The following is a 20,327-nucleotide window of genomic DNA, read 5'->3' on the forward strand; positions in this document are numbered from 1 at the left end:
AACAGAATGCTTTCAAGCAGTTTTAGAAAAGATACCAAAACGTACCATAAACCTACTTTTTCTTATTCTTAATTTATGACTCCAGGATAAAACATAAAAACTCCATCAGTAAATTTTATTTACAGAGACAATTATATCTTAAGACACTATGTTCCTTTTTAATGATAAATCCTATAGAACACATCACAGTGTACCTCATTGTAGATTCAAAATAGCCAAAGGCATTAATTTAAAAAGAAAAAAAGGAGATGCCTATGGATAAAAGATCTGTTCTTCAAAAAGTACCTCAGGCAATGACATGCACACTACAATTTCCGGACCAGCAGTGAAATCACTAGGCAGTCAGCAGCTATTGGCATCTATTCTACATGGAGTTACACACAGCCAACATAAAGGATACTCAGTTTGGCTGAAGAAAGTTAGGAACGTGTGTGTGGAAAGTCATTTCTGGCTGTACACCAGAGGTCATACTAAGATCCTCCATACTTCTTTTGGTACTGGTTTGTGGGGTTAATTTGTACTACCTAGAAAAAAGAGGGCCTTATACAGAAAAGGCAAGGGTATTTAATCCCAAAACTAACGTCTTTTTTAAAAAGGCATTTTTAAACTTTGAAAGTTTTTAGCTTCTTAAAATTGAAGATCATGTTATTTCCATGTTGTATCAATAAGCATGGTTTAGTGAGTGGATAATTTTATAGCTTAGTGGCCCTTTAATTTATGCAGGTCTGGACACCTGCTTCTCTGGACTTCATCCTGTTAACATGGGTCTAGTGAGTGGCTATGTGAGCACATGCAGTATGTGTGGACCTGGGGACTGGTGCATGTACAGATGGTCTGTTCATGGGTAGTGGGAAGGTAGGTGTATAACTAACAAGGCTGACCTGATATTTCTATGAATGTACATCTTTCTGCTATTCTAGCGATGAAAAGGTTATTGGTATTTGAAGAAAGGAGAAACAGTACTAATGTGTTTACAAATAAGTACATTTGAGTATTTCTCCTTAGTGTCTGCATGGCCCTTGCAAATTTGAGAGAGAAAACTTTGTTTCTTAAATATGCAAAGCTCTATAAAATCTGACATCATATGCAAGAAGCATTTTCTTAAGACATCTATCAGTCACAGATACACAATGTAACAGAAACAACGTTCAGCGTGTTCTTTCAAGATTTTCACTTTGCAAAGATAAAGTCCAATTTTTAAAATGCCAAGAAGGCATTTAAGGATAGAACAGGAACAATCTATGGCAGCAGAATGAATTTATATGTCTTGGTGCTTGGTTAACAATATTAAATCAGTTCGCAATAGGTTCTACCTTTACTACAGGCAAAAGTGAAGTGAAAAGCACAATACCAAGTGATAGGTAGTTTTTTTATTTTCTTAAAAAAGAAAGCACATGAAACTCATCTCTAGAGAAAAGAGCTTTCTAGAATTAAATCCAAAAAGTAATTATTAATGAATCTTTCAGAATAAAACTTGGCCAGATAGAGACATTTTCACTCATGGCTTTTTATGGAAATACCGTTAAATGAGAAAGGTGTACATGCATGTGCTCATACATACAGATTTACACAGGTGTGATCTTGTTCAACTCATCGCCATGAAAATCACTACAAAGATGTGCTGCTTCCTCAAAACTAACACTGTGATTGCTTACCTCCAAGTCCCTTCTATACCTGGCCTCTAAATAAAAAAGTTAAATTATGTTTGCTAATTCCCACTTAAAAATTCTTAGCAGGAAACGGGAATTTCTCATGAGTGGAGATAATTTACGTCATTCTTCAGTTCAGTCTCAGCATCTACAAAATCACTCACCCTGGTCATTGTATCGAGAGAGATCAGCTTGACTGATGTACAGGTCATGATCACTATCTAGTTCCCAGAATTTACAATAAATAACATAGAAATGTTCATAAGAGAAGTAATCTGTGATTTGATTTATATCTTCCTCTTCTTCCAGAAGGGCTAGAGTCTGAAATGGTATGAATAAAGGAATTCATTTTAAAATTATGAACAACCAGCAACCAGCTTTGGGTATTGTAAAGTATACAAATTTTTGTTTTATTTTTTTAAAAATAATTTTTTTTCGGTGGGTACTGGGCATTGAACTCAGGACCTTGTGCTTGCCAGGCAGGCATTGTGCTGCTGAGCTATATTCCTGGCCCCTCAAATTTTTGTTTTAAACTGAATTAAAAATATTTTTCATATATAAACGCCTACTACCTTTATTTATTTATTTTTTTTGGTGAGGAAACAGGCAGTTAGAATGAACAGAAACAGGGAAGGGACTTCAATTTGAAGAACTTGACGGGACTTCAGTTCTGATGAAGAGAATGAGACTGACCTCCACTGCGAGACAGGACACAAAAGCAGAGAAAGGGCAGGATGGGGATGGCCATCCCCAAGGGGGGCTGCAGCTGTCAGAAGTCTCTTGACCGGCAAGCACAGAATAATTAAATGAAGGCTCAATACATGGTCATAAACTAACCCTGCTCCTAATTTTTCAGTTATGTGAGCAATATTAAGATTGTGCATCCACATAGTGGTTAGTTTTATAATGAAATCAAGTTTACCATAAAGCCTACCTATATATATTTGTAGCAACACAGGGGTTTGGGGTAAAAGGCCTGATGGGTGGAGCTGAAGGACCTTGAACTGAAAGTAAACTAAGTCTCCTCTGACTCACTATGCATTCCTAGGGAAATACCAGAACCAATGGTTCTGATCTCACAATTCTACAGTCAGCCAAATTATCATGTAAGGGGGGTAGATAAATAAAGGTATTTTCAGAAACGAACAATTCAGAAAGCAACATAAAGAAGATCTTAAGAAAGAAATGCCAACACTCAGGAGGCTGAGGCAAGAGGATTGCTGCAAGTTCAAGGCCAGCCTGGGCTATATAGTCAGTTCAGGGGCAGCCTGAACTACACAGCAAGACCCTGTCACAAAAAAACCAAAAAACCAAAACCAACCAACCAACAAACAAAAAAGAAATGAGATGGCAGAAGTAAGATCAGATATATCAATAATAACAATAAAGATAAATGAGCTAAATCTCCTTACTAAAAAACTTTTTTGATTAAGTATCAAAACCAAGATCCAGGTTGGGCGTGGTGGTGCACACCTATGATCTCAGCTTTCAGGAGGCTAAGGCAGGAGGATCACCCCAAGTTTAAGTCCAGCCTAGGTATAATGAGTTCAACACCAGCCTGAACTGCATAGTGAGACCTTGTCTCAAAAACAGTAACTACAACCATCACCACCACCAAAAAACTGAGGACCCAAAACAGATTTAGGTGTATGCTGTCTATAAGAGATATGCCGAAAATAAAAAGGTAATAAGAAGGTAGGGAAATATATACGAGTAAAATGTTAACAAAAATGAAAACATGTAGCAATATGAATAGAAAATAAAAAGCTGAAAAAGATAAAGGACAAAGAGGACTATTAAAAAATATATTAAAAAATCCTCCAAATATCAGCCATACCAAAAAACCAAAACAAACTATATATTATATGTATGTATTTACCAGAAAATAAAATTACAGATTATATGGGTTTCCTTTACAAAGACAACAGCAGGGTAAAGATATAAATAGCAACCCCTGTTTATTTACTACTTTGCATATGTCACATTATTTGAATGTTTTGTATTTGTTCATACACTAAGGAGAGAGGCAGAGAAGAAAAGGGAAAGAGAAAACAAATCATTCTCTAGGATGAGAACATTTGAATTCTACCTCGAGTTCATCTACCTTCTTGCTGTATGCTCTTAGAGAAGACATTCAACTATATTTGAGCCTAAAATTTTATCAACAGTAAAAACAAACTGATTATAATGATTCAAAAACTACAAATGAAAATGGACTTCAGGAACATGAGGGATTATTATTATTCTTGAGCTGTTACAGAGTTACTGCCATCTTAACCCAGCCCATAATACCTACTGGGAGCCTAGGCAGACATCAGGTGTTCAATAAATATCAATAACGACTGTGGTGATGACCGTTCATTTTAGAATAACAAAATGCTTATATCTCCACCACTGACTGCTAATTTTGCCAAGTCTTCATTACCTTGCCTGTCTCCAATGAAGATAGGCAAAAACAAAGAGTAGTAAGGTTGTTTTATTAGTCCAAGCGTCATTTAGTAAGATTCATTTAAAATAAAACATTTCTTTCCCTTTCAAGTGTGAACAATTCCACTTCTGGTTTACAGATGCCTAAACAATCAGACATGAAGATTACCTCAGTGAAAAGCTCCTACTAGTACTTTCCCTCTCATTTGATAAAATAAATAATGGAATGAAATGCATTCTTTTTTAAAAGAAATTTTTAGTAGTTTTCTCTAGCAGCCACTAGATAAATAGTCATTGCTGACAGATAAACCCATATTCTTCCATTTATTTTGCAAGGCCTTCTGATCTATCTCTGGTCACTCTCCTAGGGCTTTTTGGTCACTTAATACCATTTGGCAGTCCTTGAACATGACACCTTCACGCTTCTGGCTGTTGCTTATGCTGCTGCTTCTATCTGGAATCCCTTATTAATTTTTAAAAAACCTTGGTAAACTCCAGGGGTCCTCCAAGGTCAAAATCATGCCTGTCCTTTTGTTGAGGCCTCCTCTGCACCTTTTACACACGTCTGCACACATTTCATCAAGCCTGGTGTGGCTGTTTGTGTATTTCTTTCTTTTGTTCCACAGTGTATGCCCTCAGGCGGGGACTCCTTGTTAACCCCCTCTGCCCCCGTATCTGTGGTATCACTAGAGGCACTGGACAATGCATAATGAGAGAGTAGGGGCCAGGGGTATAGCTCAGCGGCACAAGCGCCTGCCTGGCAAGCACAAGTTCGTGAGCTGGAGTCCCAGTCCAAAAAAAAAAAAAAGGAGAGTGTAGTGACGACACTGCTTTGCATAGGGTAAGCACACAACTGTTTGATAAATGAAGTAAAAGACTTTAAATTGCTGTTTATATCTCTATATGAGAGGCATACTTGCAAGAAGTTGCTTTTTCTTATCTCTGTTGAAGTAATTTTTCCACTCCAAGATCTGTTGACTGTGTAGAATACTCTCTGAATAACCTAGTTCCAAAAAGAAAACAAAACCAAATAAAAAAGTTAATGATCTCTATTACTTTATCAAAGGTTACCTTATGAATACATTTGGAACCAATAGTTTTAACTTTTTCATGTCAAGTGTAACTTCCAGTAAAAAGCATTTTAAACCTACATTTATGTATAATGAATCTGCTGCTATACTTTTGAGAAAGGAAAACAATCTCTACTCTCAGATCTCCATTTCCCAGCTGTTCACACACTTCTTTTGTTTCCTGTTCACTTATATAGTGATGCTTGATTTAAGTTTATTGGGCTGGATGTTTTGAAGGGCACACAAGGGGAGAAACATCTGCTGGGCTGCCTTAGAGATGGATCAGAGAGTCAGAGGATGGCTGTCATGACTCAAGAAGACATTATTCTGCTTATTAAAACCTTATTGTAGTTCTGTAGACTTCAAGAAGTCAAGAAGACATTGTTCTGCTTATTAAAACCTTATTGCAGTTTTGTAGACTTCTGGCCCTCCTGACTGTATGGAAGCTCCAATTCATTTGGGATAACTTACATCCTCACCTTTACTTGGGGATGAACATCTCTGATATTGGCTAGTGTTATAATGATTTCAGTGGAAGTGAAACTCTGGAAAAGACCAGACAGAGGATGCAAAGGCGGTAAGAAGCGAATGCGTGTAGACTGGGGATGTGTGTGCGCAGCGCAGGGGAGAACTGCAGGACGACAGCAGGTGTGATCCTGGAGGGATGAGCCTATAATGCAATTTTAGCGAACAAAGCAAGAACAAGCAAGGGAAGACATCTGCACATCTTTCTAAAAAAAAGTAGGCCGTAGCGAGTGACTAAACTACTATTCTGGATTCTTCAGCAAACACAGTGCTTCTCAATAAAAGAGAGGGAAGCTAGCAGCAAGAGAAGGTCCAGTTTCTGCTGTTCAGCATTCACCACCCTACCCTTGCTATCTGTGCTAACTCCGGACCTTTCAGAATGGAGCTCAAATACCACACTCCAGAGGAAGCCTCAAAATAGGCACTGGGGTAGAGCCCTGTCTTCTGTGCTCCCACTGCCTATGAGCCTCCCTCAGGCATTCCCATGGTTATGTCATGTTCTGGGTGACCTGATTGGGATCAACTCTAAATTCTAAGAGACCTAGTCTTTTTTTCCCCCTGGCATTGCGGATTGAACTCAGTGCCTTTGCATTAAACTATACTTCCAGCCCTTTGTTTTGAGACAGGTCTTGCTAAACTGCCCAAGTTGAACTTGGGGTCCTCTTGCCTCAGACTCCTAGAACACATCTAGAGACTAGATGCATGTAATAGTGCACCTGGCCAAGAGCTGTTTTTTCTGGACTTGCATGACTTTTCCAGTCATTTTCTATCTGGTGATTTGCATATAATGAGGCCAGTAATGGCTTGATAAAATGAGAAGATAGGGACACTATGTAACAAGACTTTTGTGTTATGTTTGTGATAGAGAAATATGGGTACGTTTGATAGTTAGATGAATAACTCTATTTGGAGTTTTGAAGAGCAGATGGATATCAACCCTCAAGAAAGGCCTGTGATGTTTCACATAAATTGGTATTTGTCTATGATTTACAGGTAGAGGGCATACAAAATGTATGAAACATAAAACAGGGAAGAGCAACTACATTAAAAACAACTGTGACAGATAGTATTACTGTAGCAACGTTTAATCCTCAGGAAAATATAAGAGCGAATGCAGATGTGATCATCATCTGAATGGCTCTCAGGCAGAAGCAGCAGCTGACTTGTTCTGTTTTGGACCAATGGACAGAATTAGAAACATGGCACGGAGGTGCCCTGATACTCAAATGCTTCAAAAGAAGGACGCCTACAAGGCACTGGGTCTGTATGAAGTCATGAGGTTACTTTTCCAAGTACGGAGGCAGAAGGTGACAGGATTTTTGTAATGAGTAGAAGCTAGCACCAGCTGGTACTGGCCCCACCCACTCAGACTCTAAGGTTCCTGAGGCCAGTGAATGTATCTTGCTCAATGTAGTATTCTCAGCAGTAGCTTGGCAATGCATATAAAAAAGGATGGAAGATTTTTAGCATAGAAATTCTATACATAAACAATCTAGATTATTATAATTCGTTAGTCCATTTCAATATATATATCAAACTTTGTCCTTTTTTGATTTTGAATATAAATTTAACTCTGCTTCCTAAGTTTTATATTTATATTCTGATATTAATTGTGGAGACACTCTTTTATACTTAATGTAAAACTTTAACCTGTATTCATTTTTGCTTATTTTATTACTTTCCTGTTTTTGTTCTGACAGAACTTTTAAAATATGTGAGCGATTAGGTGTTTTTTATTTTTAGCTTCTGCTCATTACTATAAAATGATGTATCTGTACTCCATTTTTCCATAGCCTATATCTCCTTATTCAGTGGCTCCATCAGCATATTTTCTGGTTTCCACATTACTGAGTCAGCATTTTAGATGATTTAGGCAGGGCTACCATCTAGTGGTAAAAGCACATAACTGCTGCTTCAGTTATTATTTTTTTCTTCTAATTTTTAGGCACATAAAAATCACAGTTTTTAAAACAGAAGAAAACCTTAACATAAATAATACTCAGGATAATTATTTACTACCAGTGAGAGGAATGAAACAGTCTTTCACTGAAGAATTGCTACTCAACTTGACAGGCAAGTCAGTTTTCTCCTATACATCCACTGAACTGGAAACCGCTAACTTACAAATCTCGGCAGCCAGGAATGGAAGTCTTTAGCGGCTCTGTCAGTTTTTGAAAGGAGACTAGATGGAGGCACAGAAGTCCTCGCTGCAGATAATGCGTGCAGAGGAACACACTCCCGTGCCGGAAGCCCCACTCTCCCACGCAGCAAGGAGTGGTAACTGCAATACTAGCCCATTCTTTGGTTAATGTGGCTCTGGAAAGTATTTCTTTGTGATCTTCTGCAGACTATGCAAAATTAAAAATGTGTCCAATGAAAGTGATATCTTTCTCTCTTAAGAGGAAACATTTCAAGGACAAAGTTAATAGTAGGCTCTTAGTGATGAGCAGTCGCTACCAAACAGGTTTGTTATCTCAGAAAATGTGAGCATAGGGCTTTGTGCTCCCCAACAATGAACATCCTGGTGATTCAGCCTAAAATGATTGAGGAAAGGGAATCAACATACTGAATATATCTGAATAAGCCACAAAGGTATCTTTGCTTGTAGCACCAGTGTCATAAAGAAGTATTTTAAAGCTCATTGCTTATTTTAAAAACTTTTTTGAGTATTCTTCCCCTTGAAAGGTGGCCTACAAAAGTTTGGACAAGCAAAACCTTTTATTCATTGGTGCTCTCTGCACAGCATGCAAAACTGCAAACTAAAGCACTACAATTTTCTGCTGTTTCATTTTCATTATCAAGAGGCTTACTTCTGAACTGTTAACTCTTTCCAGAAATGCGGGAGAGGAATATGGACTTTTGATCCAATCTCTTATTTAGCTCATGCTCTGTCTTTTTAGCCTAAAAACAACTGACAAAATATTACCTAAACAAACAAAGAGTCTTTTTCTGCAGCACAGGTTGTTTTTTGTTTTTACAGTACTGGGGGTTAAATCCATGCTAGGCAAGTGCTCTATCACTGAGCTACGCCCCCCAGACTTTTTATTTTTTATTTTGAGACAAGATCTCACTAAGTTGCCTAGGCTAACCTCCAACTTGTGAGCCTCTTGCCTTGTAAGCCTTGCAAATTGCTAGGGTTACAGGCATGAACCACTACCTCTAGTTATGGAACAAGTTTTCAAATATAATTAGAAAATAAAAGTTGTTCAACTTCTCTTTATCATGTATGTACCACACATAATATCGTACATCGTATCAGTGGTTTCTTCTAACTTTAAAGTAACTGAAGTATTCCAGCATGCAAATTTAATATACACTGAGTACCCCTTATTCAAGCCATAATACCAGAAATGTTTCAGATTTTGGAGTGTTTCAGATTTTGGAACATCTGTATAGACTTTACTGGTTGAGTATCCCTAATCTGAAATGCTCCAAAATCTGAAACTTTTTGAGTGTGGGTATTTCGGATTTTGTAATATTTCAGATTTCATATTTTTGGACTAGGGCTGTTTAACCCTCATATTACTTTCACAGTGTATGCCACTGAGATTATATAACATTCAGTAAGGTCACATAAAAATGATTTTACTTTTCTGAGATATCTGTCATTGTTTCTTAGAAACAGTATGATCTTATCTTTTTCCCATGAGCAGGGTAGCAAATGTTTTAGTTTAGTTACTTTTATGCCTAATAATAAAACTAGTCAACTTCATATTGAAGGGCCTTACTTTACATTACTTCTAGAAGTATTCATTGTACTCTACAATAATGCAAATTTTAATGACTTCAAGACATTTGATCAAGTTTAAAAAAGACACTGGGGAGAGCAGGTAACCAGTCTGATAAAATTCTATTTCCAAATATTCACTGCTCTAATTTTTATTTGTGCTTTTCTTTTTTGGGTATTAATATGAGATTATCACAACATTAGTTATTTACTTTAGTACATACAGATTCACATGACATATTCCCACTTGACTCTTGTTTACTATTATTATGATGCTGTTTTGATTTGTTATATTATTTCATCTCAAGTACTTTACAGTTTAATGACTACTTCTGAGAAATGAACTTATTTTCATGAAATAGGGATAAAGCAGCATAACATTAACAAAGAGTAAATTTAACAAATGTAAACAGTAATATGCTAATTCTGTGAAAACGACTGACAGAGATAATAATTCACCAATATGGTTTTTATTTTGTTCAATGATTAACATGGCAAAATTTTTCTAAAAAATGAATTAAAAGTGAACAGAACAGTTTCATGGTTTTTCACTTCAAAATCTTAAGAGTTCCTGTGACTACGTGCTAGGTTACCATAGACCACTGTTGGTCTGAATTACCCAACAGAAAGAACAGATAAAGATAATTTATCTCTGCTTCATTTTTCTGTTCATTAACATTTTTTTTTAAAGAATGAATTCCAATAAGAAGTTCTTCCTTAGGGAACATTTTCTGAATTGATACAAGTTGTTGCACTTCATTATTTCTAAGGTCTTTCCTAACTTCTAAGATTCTAAATTATGCTGCCAAGGTGCCCTGAATTTATAGAATAGCCTGTAACCAGACCTAATAATTCTCTATGGGATTGCGGCACAGCTAACACAGAATTCTTCAGTAAGAATAATTTCACTTATTCATCCAATAAATATTTAATGTGTCTTTTATTGTCAGGCAGCATTCTAGTACTATACGTAGAACAGTGAAAAATACAAAATCCTTGCTCTCTTGGACTTTATTATAGAGAAGGCAACGGAGAGTAAATAAATATTTAAATACTTGATAAGAGTAAAGAAGAAAAAGCAGGACAAAGGAACTCACAGTGTGGGGAAGGAAGCAGGGAAGGAAGAAGAGGGGTTAACAAGATGGAGCAATCAAGGAAGATCTGACCGGGCATCTGGGCGAAGGGGGCAGCACCAGCTTGGGGAATCTGTAGAAGAGGAAGAGGAGGAACAAAGCACCTGAGGCAGAAGCGGGTTTGGTCTTAGCAGGGAGGAATGGGAAGGAAGTAGAAGGCAGATCTGAAGGCAGCACTGTGAAGCTATGCGGTGGGTAGAGCACAGTCTTGGCAAGGACTATGGCTTTTACTCTGACTGAGATGGGAAACCACAGAGGGTCTGAGTGGAGGATGACACGACCTGACTTATATTTTTAAGGGAGAGTTGTACTTTGGGCTAGTAGATTGTAGACTGCAGACTGTAAAGTCTGTAGACTGTAAAGCAATGAGGTTGGAAGCAGGAAGACACCAGAACTTTGAAGTAATCCAAATAAGAAATGAGGGTGACCGGGCCAGGGTGACTGTGGTGGAGGTAAGTTATTTATAAAGTGCTATGATTAATGATGACAGTGACACCTTCTGGCTCACACAAAATGTTACAAAGTTTTATAATGATAAAAGGGAGCCAAAGAAAAGCAAAGAATGAAGTTTCATATGAGAATTTTTAAAAAAAGTATTATTTTGTAACATGGTAGAGCTGTACCCTCAGAATGACAGGGCACTTCCTAGCGCCTATATTGCCCCCAGAGATAACCCGGGAGGGAGGGCAGAGCACGCACACAATGGCTGCGCTGGGCACTGTGGGCCTGCGGTGGACTCTCCCTCGGGGTTATGCCCTGCCTGTGATGCAGCCAATGAGACTCTGCCCGACGCAGGGAGACAGCACCTCATGAAGCAGGGAGCTGTGCTCATTCTGCATTCCCACATGATTTGTTCTGTTTACACACAAACTTTCTCTCATTATAGCTGGAACTTTGAGATGCCAGAGACACATCTTTTTTTGGGACAAACTGTTAAAATTATTTTCAGTATTATTTAAAAATGCTAAAGATCAACTGGATGTCAATATCTGTAACAGCACAAAAGTATACCTCTTAAATCCAGACAGAATGAGAGTACTACTTTAATTCTGTTTATGTAAGATATCTCTCTCAAACGTTAGACACATATAAGAGAAATGGATACAAAACCAGAAATCATTAATTCAATTTTATCCTGTCTTTCTTCTACTTAAAATAATCACTGTGGCCTAAGTAACTTTAGCATAAAGATCAGGCTGGGGTTCAGCTCAACTGTAGAGCACTTTAGGGTGCATGAGGCCCTGGGCTTGATCCTCAGTAGCACATGTGAACACACACAAAAGATGAAAAGGTGCATTCCAGAGTTGAACTAGACAGCCTACCGTGGTGATGTAGCGGGAGTGGAATTCTGGAGCATCTTTCAGGAACGTAAGGCCAGGGTGTGTATCTACCACATCCTGAAAAAGATCAAAACCAAAAGTAAATTAAGAAGCATTAAAAAAAACCAAAACAACCCTATGGAATTTTGTTCCTGTAGAGTAAGTTTCCAGATGAGTAAACCTGCTAATAAAATTGAATAATATGCTTAAAATTTTTTACAAACATACTCACGTGATTTTCTATATACAGTGTACTTAAATGTAAGTTAAAATTCTAATTTAGCTACAGTTGGTGATTTGTGAATGAAATGGAGTTATGTACTGTACTGTAATTCTATGTTTTTTTTCAGACAGGGTCTTGCTATTTGTTCAGGCCAGTCTTGAACTCACTCAAACTCATGGTGACCTTCCTGCCTTAGCTTCCCGAGTGAAGGGATTACATGTGTGCACCACACCTGGCTTTATACTATAATTCTAACACATCAAGTCATGTTAGGGAATTTGTCCTACAGATTGCAGAAGGGGTTGCTAAGTAATAGATGTGTGACCCAGCTAGTCTCTATCAGTTTTTATAACAATAACAGTGTGGACAGATCTGTTCTTAATTTAGTGTTTTATTTATTTTAAAGCCTATTATCTTATTCTCACTGAAGATCATTAGGTTAATTAAAACCTTGAAATACCATTATTTTCTAATTTGAATTTTAAAGCACTTTGAGCCTAGAGAATCTATTAGAGATAATTACTGTTAATTTTATAATTGGAGGCAACTGCTATGCCAGCATACATAAATCTATTAATGTGCTAGTAATCAATGGACAGACATCAGTTACACGTCTTTGTCTCTCAGAGCAGTCAGCTATACGTGCCTACCAACAAAGTCTTAAAACTGGGGGTTTTTCCATATCTTTGATCTTTTTGAATTTGGAAATAATTTTAGACTTACAGATGAGTTGTGAAAAACACTATAGAGACAGGGATTGTGAGATTACCCTGATTGTGAGATTACCCTGATTACCCTGCCTTGTCTTTGTTGCTCAGAACTGCTTTTGCTATTTTAGGTCTCTTTTGGTTCCAAATGAATTTTAGGAATGTTTTCTCCAGGTCTGTGAGGTATGCTAATGGCATTTTGATTTGGATGGTATTAAACCCGTGGAGTAATTTTGGGAGTTTGGCCATTTTCACTATGTTGGTTCTTCCTATCCAAGAGCAAGGGATATCTTACCATTTTCTGATACCCTCTTCAATTTCCTTTCCCAGAGTATTGTAGTTTTCAATGTACAGGCCCTTTATTTCATTTTTTTTTGGTGCCACTATGAAAGGTGCAGTTTCCCTAATTTCCTTCTCAGTGAGTCTATTTGTGTACAGGAATGCTACTGATTGAGTGTTGATTTTGTATCCAGGTACATTGCTGAATCTGGTTATTAAATCCAGACGTCTTTTGGTGGGGTTTTTGGGGCCTTCCATGTAGTGTATCATATCATCTGCAAATAATGATTTAATTTCTTCCTATCTCTATTCCTTTCCTTTATTTCTCTTCTCTAATTGCTCTAATGTTGCCAGAACTATATTGAATAGGAGTGGTGATAGTGGACAGACTGAGATAAAGACCATCTATTCCAATTTCCTGTATTATTTTAAAATCAAGAATGAGTGTTGGACTTCGTTAAATACTTTTTCTGCATCTACTGAGTTGATCATATGGTTTCTGTCATTGGCTCTGTTAATATGGTATATTACATTTATTGACTGCATATGTTGAACCAGTCTTGCATCCTTGAGATGAATCTTACTTGGTCCTGGTGTATAATCTTCTTAACGATTGCTGCATTCTGTTTGCCAGTATCTTATTGAGGATTTTTGCATCTATGTTCATTAGGGAGATTGGCCTGTGGTTCTTTTTTGGTTGGCTCCTTCTCTAGTTTTAGTATCAGGGTAATGCTTGCCTCCAGGAATGAGTTCGGGAGTAGTGCTTCCCTTCAATTTCATTAAAGAGTTTGAGAAGTAATGGCATTAGATGTTCTCTAAGGTTCTTGTAGAATTCAGCAGTGAATCAGTCAGGACCCAGGCTTTTCTTTGTTGATAAGTTTTTAATTACATTTTCAATTTCTTTGACTGATGTGAGGTCATTGTATGCTACTGGCAAACAAAACAAAACACCAGACCTAAAGATCAGTGGAACAGATTAGAAGATGTAGAAACAACTCCAAGCACACTCAGCCACCTTATCTTTGATGAAGGGACTGAACTTTGGAAGGAAGATAGGCTCTTTAATAAGTGGTGTTGGAAAAACTGGCTTTCCACATGCTGATGACTAAAACTAGACCTATGTCTATCACAATGCACTAAATTAAAATCAAAATGGACCAATGATCTAAATATTAAAACAGAAACATTAAATCTGATGGAAGACAGAATAGGTAGAACTCTTGAAGACATAGGTGTAGGCAAAGATTTCATGAACAAATCCCCAATGGCCTTGGAAATACTAGAAAGAATCAGCAACTGGGATCTCAACATCAAAAAGCTTTTGTATAGCAAAAGAAATCATCAACAGAGTGAAAAAATCCAGAGTGGGAAAAAAAAATCTTAGCTAGTTTTTCATAAAAAGGACATCCAGCACATATAAAGAACTGTAAAAAAACACCTACATTACAATTAAAGACCCAACCCATAAATGGGCATCTGAAATGAAGAGACACTTCACAGAAGTACAAATGGCAAATAAATATATGAAAAAATGTTCAACATCACTGGTCATTTAAGACATGCAAAAAAAATTTTTTTTTGAGACAGGGTCTCACTATGTAGTCTAGGCTGGCCTCAAATGCTTGGTGATCCTCCTGTCCCAGCGTCCCAAGTGCTGAGATTGGAGGGATGTGTCACCACATCTGGCTTTTTTTGGCTGTTTTCTGAAGACATGCAAATTTAAACAATGCTAAGATTCCACCTCATTCCAGAGAGAATGGCTACTATCAAGCAATCAACCAATAACAAATGCTGGTGTGACTGGGGAAAAATAACCCTTTTTTACTCTTGGAGTGTAGACTGGTACAACTGCTGTGGAGATCAGTCTGGAGATTCCTGAAAAAACTAGGTTCCATTTGACCCAGTTATTCCCCTTCTGGGGATCTTCCTGGAAGAATTAAAAGCATCATACCACAGCGATATATGCACATCCATGTTTACTGTGGCACAGTTGATAATGACTAAATCTTGGAAACAACCCAAATGCCCATCAACCAATGAAGGGATAAAAAAGATTTTTTTTAATATAATGGAGTATTACTGAGCCATAAAGAAAGATAAAATTGAGACATTTATAGCTGAATAGATAGACTTTGAGACCACAATCGTAAGTGAAATAAGTCGGACACACATGGGTGAACATCACATTATCTCTTTAGTGTAAAGACTGAAAATGTAAGTGAGAACCAAAATGTGCAATAGATTGTGAAATAGGAAGAAATTCTTCAAAAGGAAAAGGGAAATAGGGAGGGGTGAGGGGAAAGGAAGGGAAAGAAGAATATGAAAAAAGAAGGATAAAATGAAAACTGAGCTTTGTGAATGGGAAGATGGGAATGGGGAAAAAAAGAGGAATCAAGATATAATACAGTTAGTTTGCTGTTGTTTATATTGTATTTTGGGTTTCATTCCTCATGTCCAGGTTGACATTAAACCCTTGGAAGGAGGTTATATGAGATACAGGTAGGGTTCTAAGAGTCACAGGTAACGCAGAGTTGGCATCCTAACAATGGCAAGTCTTCACACCCTTCTGTAAGACACATGAAGCTTTAATTTTTCTCATCAGTGTTTTACGATTTTTAGTGTTCATGGCTTATACACTTTTTCTTAGATTCATCTCGAAGCATTACATATTTTAAAGTGTTATAAATGGCACTGTTTGCTAGATTTAAATTTCTACATGCTTGTTGCTAATACACAATTGATTTTTGTACACTGATCACAAACCTTAAACTCCACAAACTCACTTATTAAATGTAGTACAGCTTTAGCTACTAATGCTGATTTTTTTTGTTTTCATTCAATTCCTTATATTTTCTGTTGATTTTTTCTCTGACCCATGGGTTGCTCAGAAGAGAGTTAGTTACCAAATAGTTTGGAAATTTTCATAGATTTGTTATGATTTCTAAGTTAAATCTACTATGGTCAGAGAAAATATATAACTTAAAATTTTATTTATTTTTTTTTTATTTTTTATTTTTTTGGTTTTTCTCCGGTACCAGGAACTGAACTCACGACCTTGCGCTTGCCAGGCAGACGCTTTGCCGCTGAGCTAAATCCCCAGCCCATAACTTGAAATTTTAAAATTTATTTTATTTTTTACTTTTTTGTGGTACTGAGGAGTGGACCCAGGGGCTTCATATCGAGTTACATTCCCAGCCCAGCTTTTACTTTTGTTTTATTTTGAGACAGGGTCTAAGCTGCCCAGCCTTGGCCTAGAACTTGTGATCCTCCTATTTCAGCTTCTCCAATATCTGGGATTACCAGCTGTGTGCTGCTACACCCAGAACAGAATTTTAAATTGAGATTGGTTTTATTCCAGATTCTAGTCCATCTTGGGAAACACTCTGTGACTGTAGGAGGGAGGTATATTCTGCTAATGCTGGGCCAAGAGCAACGCAAATGGCAATCAGGTCAGGCTGATTGATAAGTTAAAATGCTCCATATACTTACTAACATTCTTTCTGCTTGTTATATTCATTATTGAGAATATGCATAGATCTCTACAATTATGGATTTACCTTTGTAGTTCTTTTATAACAAATACCCTAATATTGAACCAATCTTGTCTTCCTAAGATAAACTGCACTGTGTCCTGGTGTTTTCTGTTTGGTAGTATTTTACTTACTATTATTTCTCATCAGTCATGAAATTGTATTCATTTGCAGATTCCTTTTGTAGTATCTTTACCTACATGAGATACCTGTATTATATTTGCTTCATACAAGGAGCTATGGGATTTTCCTTTCTTTTCAATATTTTGGAATAATCTATATAGAATATCAAGCCTATCTCAGCTTTTCTGTTTGTTTGTTTGCTTTCCAGTACTGGGAATCAAACTCACGACCTTGCGCTTGCCAGGCAGGTGCTGTGCCACTGAGCTAAATCCCCAGCTCTGAGCCTATTTCAGCTTTGAAGGTTTGGAAGAATCCCCATGGACCACCTTGTACTTTTTTTAGTGAGATTATTTTCTACTATTTCTTTTACATTTTTCCTCTGGTAGAGAGACTGAACCTAGGGCCTTTACATTAACCTATGTCCCCAGTTCTTTTACAAATTTCTTATTTTGAGACAGGGTCTCGCTAAGTTGCTAAGTCATCCAGGCTGGGCTTGAACTTTTGATCCCCCCACCTCAGCCTCCCAGAGTTCCAGGATTAAAGTCACGTGCCACCACAGCCAGCTTATTTCTACTTCAATACAAATTAGTCGTTGAGTTTTCTGAATCAAATGGATTCAGTTTGGGCCACATACATTTTCCTAGAAAACTGTCCAGTTTATCTAGGTTTTCAAGTTTATTTTCAAAGGGTTTGTTAGTCTTTTATCACTTTTGCATTTTTTCCTTTTTCAGTGGTATTTCTTATTATTTTTTATTTTGTATATTTGCTTTCTCTTTTATTTCTCTTCCCCTGGATCCTCTACAGTAGCGCTGCACCACACAGGGTTTTTATTTAATTAGTACATGTTAGTAATAAAGAATGGTTCACTTTGGAAACCTGGTATATGCATTTAACAAATCTTGCTTAGAGTTCTGGGAAGATGGCAGAGCAGTAATCAGCAACAAAAATTTGTAATCCAGACACTGGAAAATAACAATTTGGGAAGAAAAGATGGACGGAGGTGGATCCCCAGAGCCCAGGAAAAATCTGAAGGAAAAATTAAAGCCCACAGAGAAAGTGGGAGATAGACCTCAATGTAGAAAAAGGAAGGGGAAATCAGTATTTTCTCCCTGTCTCCTGGATGGAGAAAAAAAAGATCAGCTTTACAGAGACAGGGAAAGTGGGTGACTCCAGAGACCTCCAGGGAGAAACACACCTCTGGAATGGAGCAGTGGATGTTGTGCGCTACAGCAGTGGGTGAGTGACTTCAGTCCAAGTGACAGCAGTGTCCCCTGGAGACCCAAAGCCATGCAATTAGGAATGAAAAGGGTGAAATCACAACAGACCCTGCCGAAATCCGGAAGAACATCAATACCTACCTTGAGAACCTGCACTACAATAAGATGGAAAACTCAGAAGAAATGGACAGCTTGTAGATACACATGAATTAGCAAAGCTGAATCAAGAAGACATAAAATTTCTAAATAACCCCACATCAGTCAAGGAAACTGAAGACGCAATATAAAAATTCACAAAGAAAAGCCCAAGTCCCATCAGATTCCCTGCTGAATTCTACAAGAACTTCAGAGAAGCTCCAATGCCATTACTCCTCAAACTCTTTAATGAAATTGAAAGGAAAGCAATACTCCCAAACTCATTCCTCCTGGAGGCAAGCATTATTCTGATACTAAAACCACAGAAGGAGCCAACCAAAAAAGAAACTACAGGCCAATTTCTTTAATGAACATAGATGCAAAAATCCTCAATAAGATACTGACAAACAGAATGCAGCAAATCATTAAGAAAACTATACACCATGACCAAGTAGGATTTATCCCAGGAATGCAGCAAAGGTTCAACATACTCAAATCAATAAATGTAACACACCACATTAACAAAACTAAGGAGAAAAACCAAATGATCATCTCAATAGATGTAGAAAAAGCATTTGACAGGGCCAATACCTGTTCATGATAAAAACCCTACAGAAAATTGAAATAAAAGGCCTTTATCCAACCTGATAGAAATCATCAAGGACAAACCAACAGCCAAAGTTATACTAAATAGTTAAAAACCAAAAGCTTTTACTCTAAAATCAGGAACAAGTCAAGGATACCCACTATTACCACTCTTTTTCAATATAGTTCTGGCAACATTAGATACAGCAATTAGAGAAGAGAAAGAAATAAAAGGAATATAGATAGGAAAGAAAAAAGTTAAATTATCATTATTTGAAAAGACATGACACTCTACATAGAAGACCCCAAAAACTCCACCAAAAGACTCCTAGAAGCGCGTCATGGTGGTGCATGCCTGTAATTCCAGCACTTGGGAGGCTGAAGCAATCCTTACAAGTTCAAGAACAGCTTGGGCTACAAAGTGAGCTCAAGGCCACCCTGAACTGCACAGCAAGACCTTGTTTCAAAAAGACAGACAGACAAACAAACAAACAGACTCCTAGAATTAATAACCAAATTCAACAGCATAGTAGGATAGAAAGAAAGTCAACACTCAAATATCAATAGCATTCCTATATATAAATAACAAACTCACTGAGAGAGAAGTTAAGGAAACACCACCTTTCACAACTGCATCAAGAAAAAAAAGGAAGTGGAAGACCTAGACACTGAAAAACTATAGTACTTTGAAAAAGATTGATGAGGATATTAGGAAATGGGAAGATTTCCCTTGCTCTGGATAGGAAGAAACAATATAGTGAAAATGGCCATATTTCTAAAATTCCTACACAGATTTAATGCAGTCCCAATCAAAATACCAACAGCTTACCTCATAGGACTAGACAAACAATCCTGCAATTCACATGGAGCCAGAAGAGACCTAGAACAGCAAAAGCAGTTCTGGGGAACAAGGGCAAAGTAGATAGCATCACAATTCCAGACTTGAAATTATACTGCAAAGCTACTGTGAAAAAAACAGCATGATACTGGCAAACACACACACACACACACACACACACACACACACACACACTAATAAAAAACAAACCTGAGAATCAATGGGACAGATTAGAAGATGGAGAAACAGCTCCAAGCACACTCACCTACCTTATCTTTGACAAAGGAGCCAAATACCTTCACTGGCAGAAAATCTCTTTAATAAATGGTGTTGGGAAAACTGGCTTTCCTCATGCTGAAAACTGTACCTAGACCTGTGTCTCTCACCTAAACTAATATCAAAATGGTTTAAAGATCTAAATATTAAAACAGAAACACTAAACTCTGCTAGAAGATTGAAGAGGTAAAACTCTGGAAGTCACAGGTGTAGGCAAAGACTTTTACGAATAAAACCCAGAAGGCACAGGAACTATTAAAAAGGAATCAAAAACTGGAATCTCATCAAATTAAAAAGCTTTTGCACAGCAAAATAAACCACCAAAAGAGTGAAGAGACAGCCCACAGAATGAGAAAAAATTTTACCAGTTACTCCTCAAAGGACTAACATCTAGAATATATAAAGAACTTAAAAAGAATCAGACCCACCCCAAATTTAAAGATCCAATAAAAAAATAGGCATCTGAAATGAACCGACATTTTTCAGATAAAGTACAAACAACAAATAAAGAGATGAAAAGAGAATCAACATCATTGCTAATTCAAGAAATGCAAATTAAAACAA

The 20,327-nt window shown here is 37.2% G+C and overlaps 1 protein-coding gene across 4 annotated transcripts in view; it reads right to left on the reverse strand.

Annotated features, from left to right (window-relative positions):
* Ppp2r3a (protein phosphatase 2, regulatory subunit B'', alpha) overlaps nt 1-20,327 on the reverse strand; it is a 103,983-nt gene that overhangs the window by 41,104 nt on the left and 42,552 nt on the right. For all 4 annotated transcript variants that reach the window (XM_005406782.2, XM_005406783.2, XM_013505755.1 and 1 more), the window contains exons 5-7: nt 11,854-11,928; nt 4,993-5,079; nt 1,814-1,970 (exon numbers count right to left, since the gene is read on the reverse strand). In XM_005406782.2, coding sequence (XP_005406839.1) covers nt 1,814-1,970; nt 4,993-5,079; nt 11,854-11,928 — 319 coding nt within the window. The remainder of the gene's footprint in view (nt 1-1,813; nt 1,971-4,992; nt 5,080-11,853; nt 11,929-20,327) is intronic.

Source organism: Chinchilla lanigera, unplaced genomic scaffold (genome assembly GCF_000276665.1).
Source record: "Chinchilla lanigera isolate Chin_1 unplaced genomic scaffold, ChiLan1.0 scaffold00100, whole genome shotgun sequence".
In the NCBI taxonomy this organism is placed as follows: Eukaryota; Metazoa; Chordata; class Mammalia; order Rodentia; family Chinchillidae; genus Chinchilla; species Chinchilla lanigera.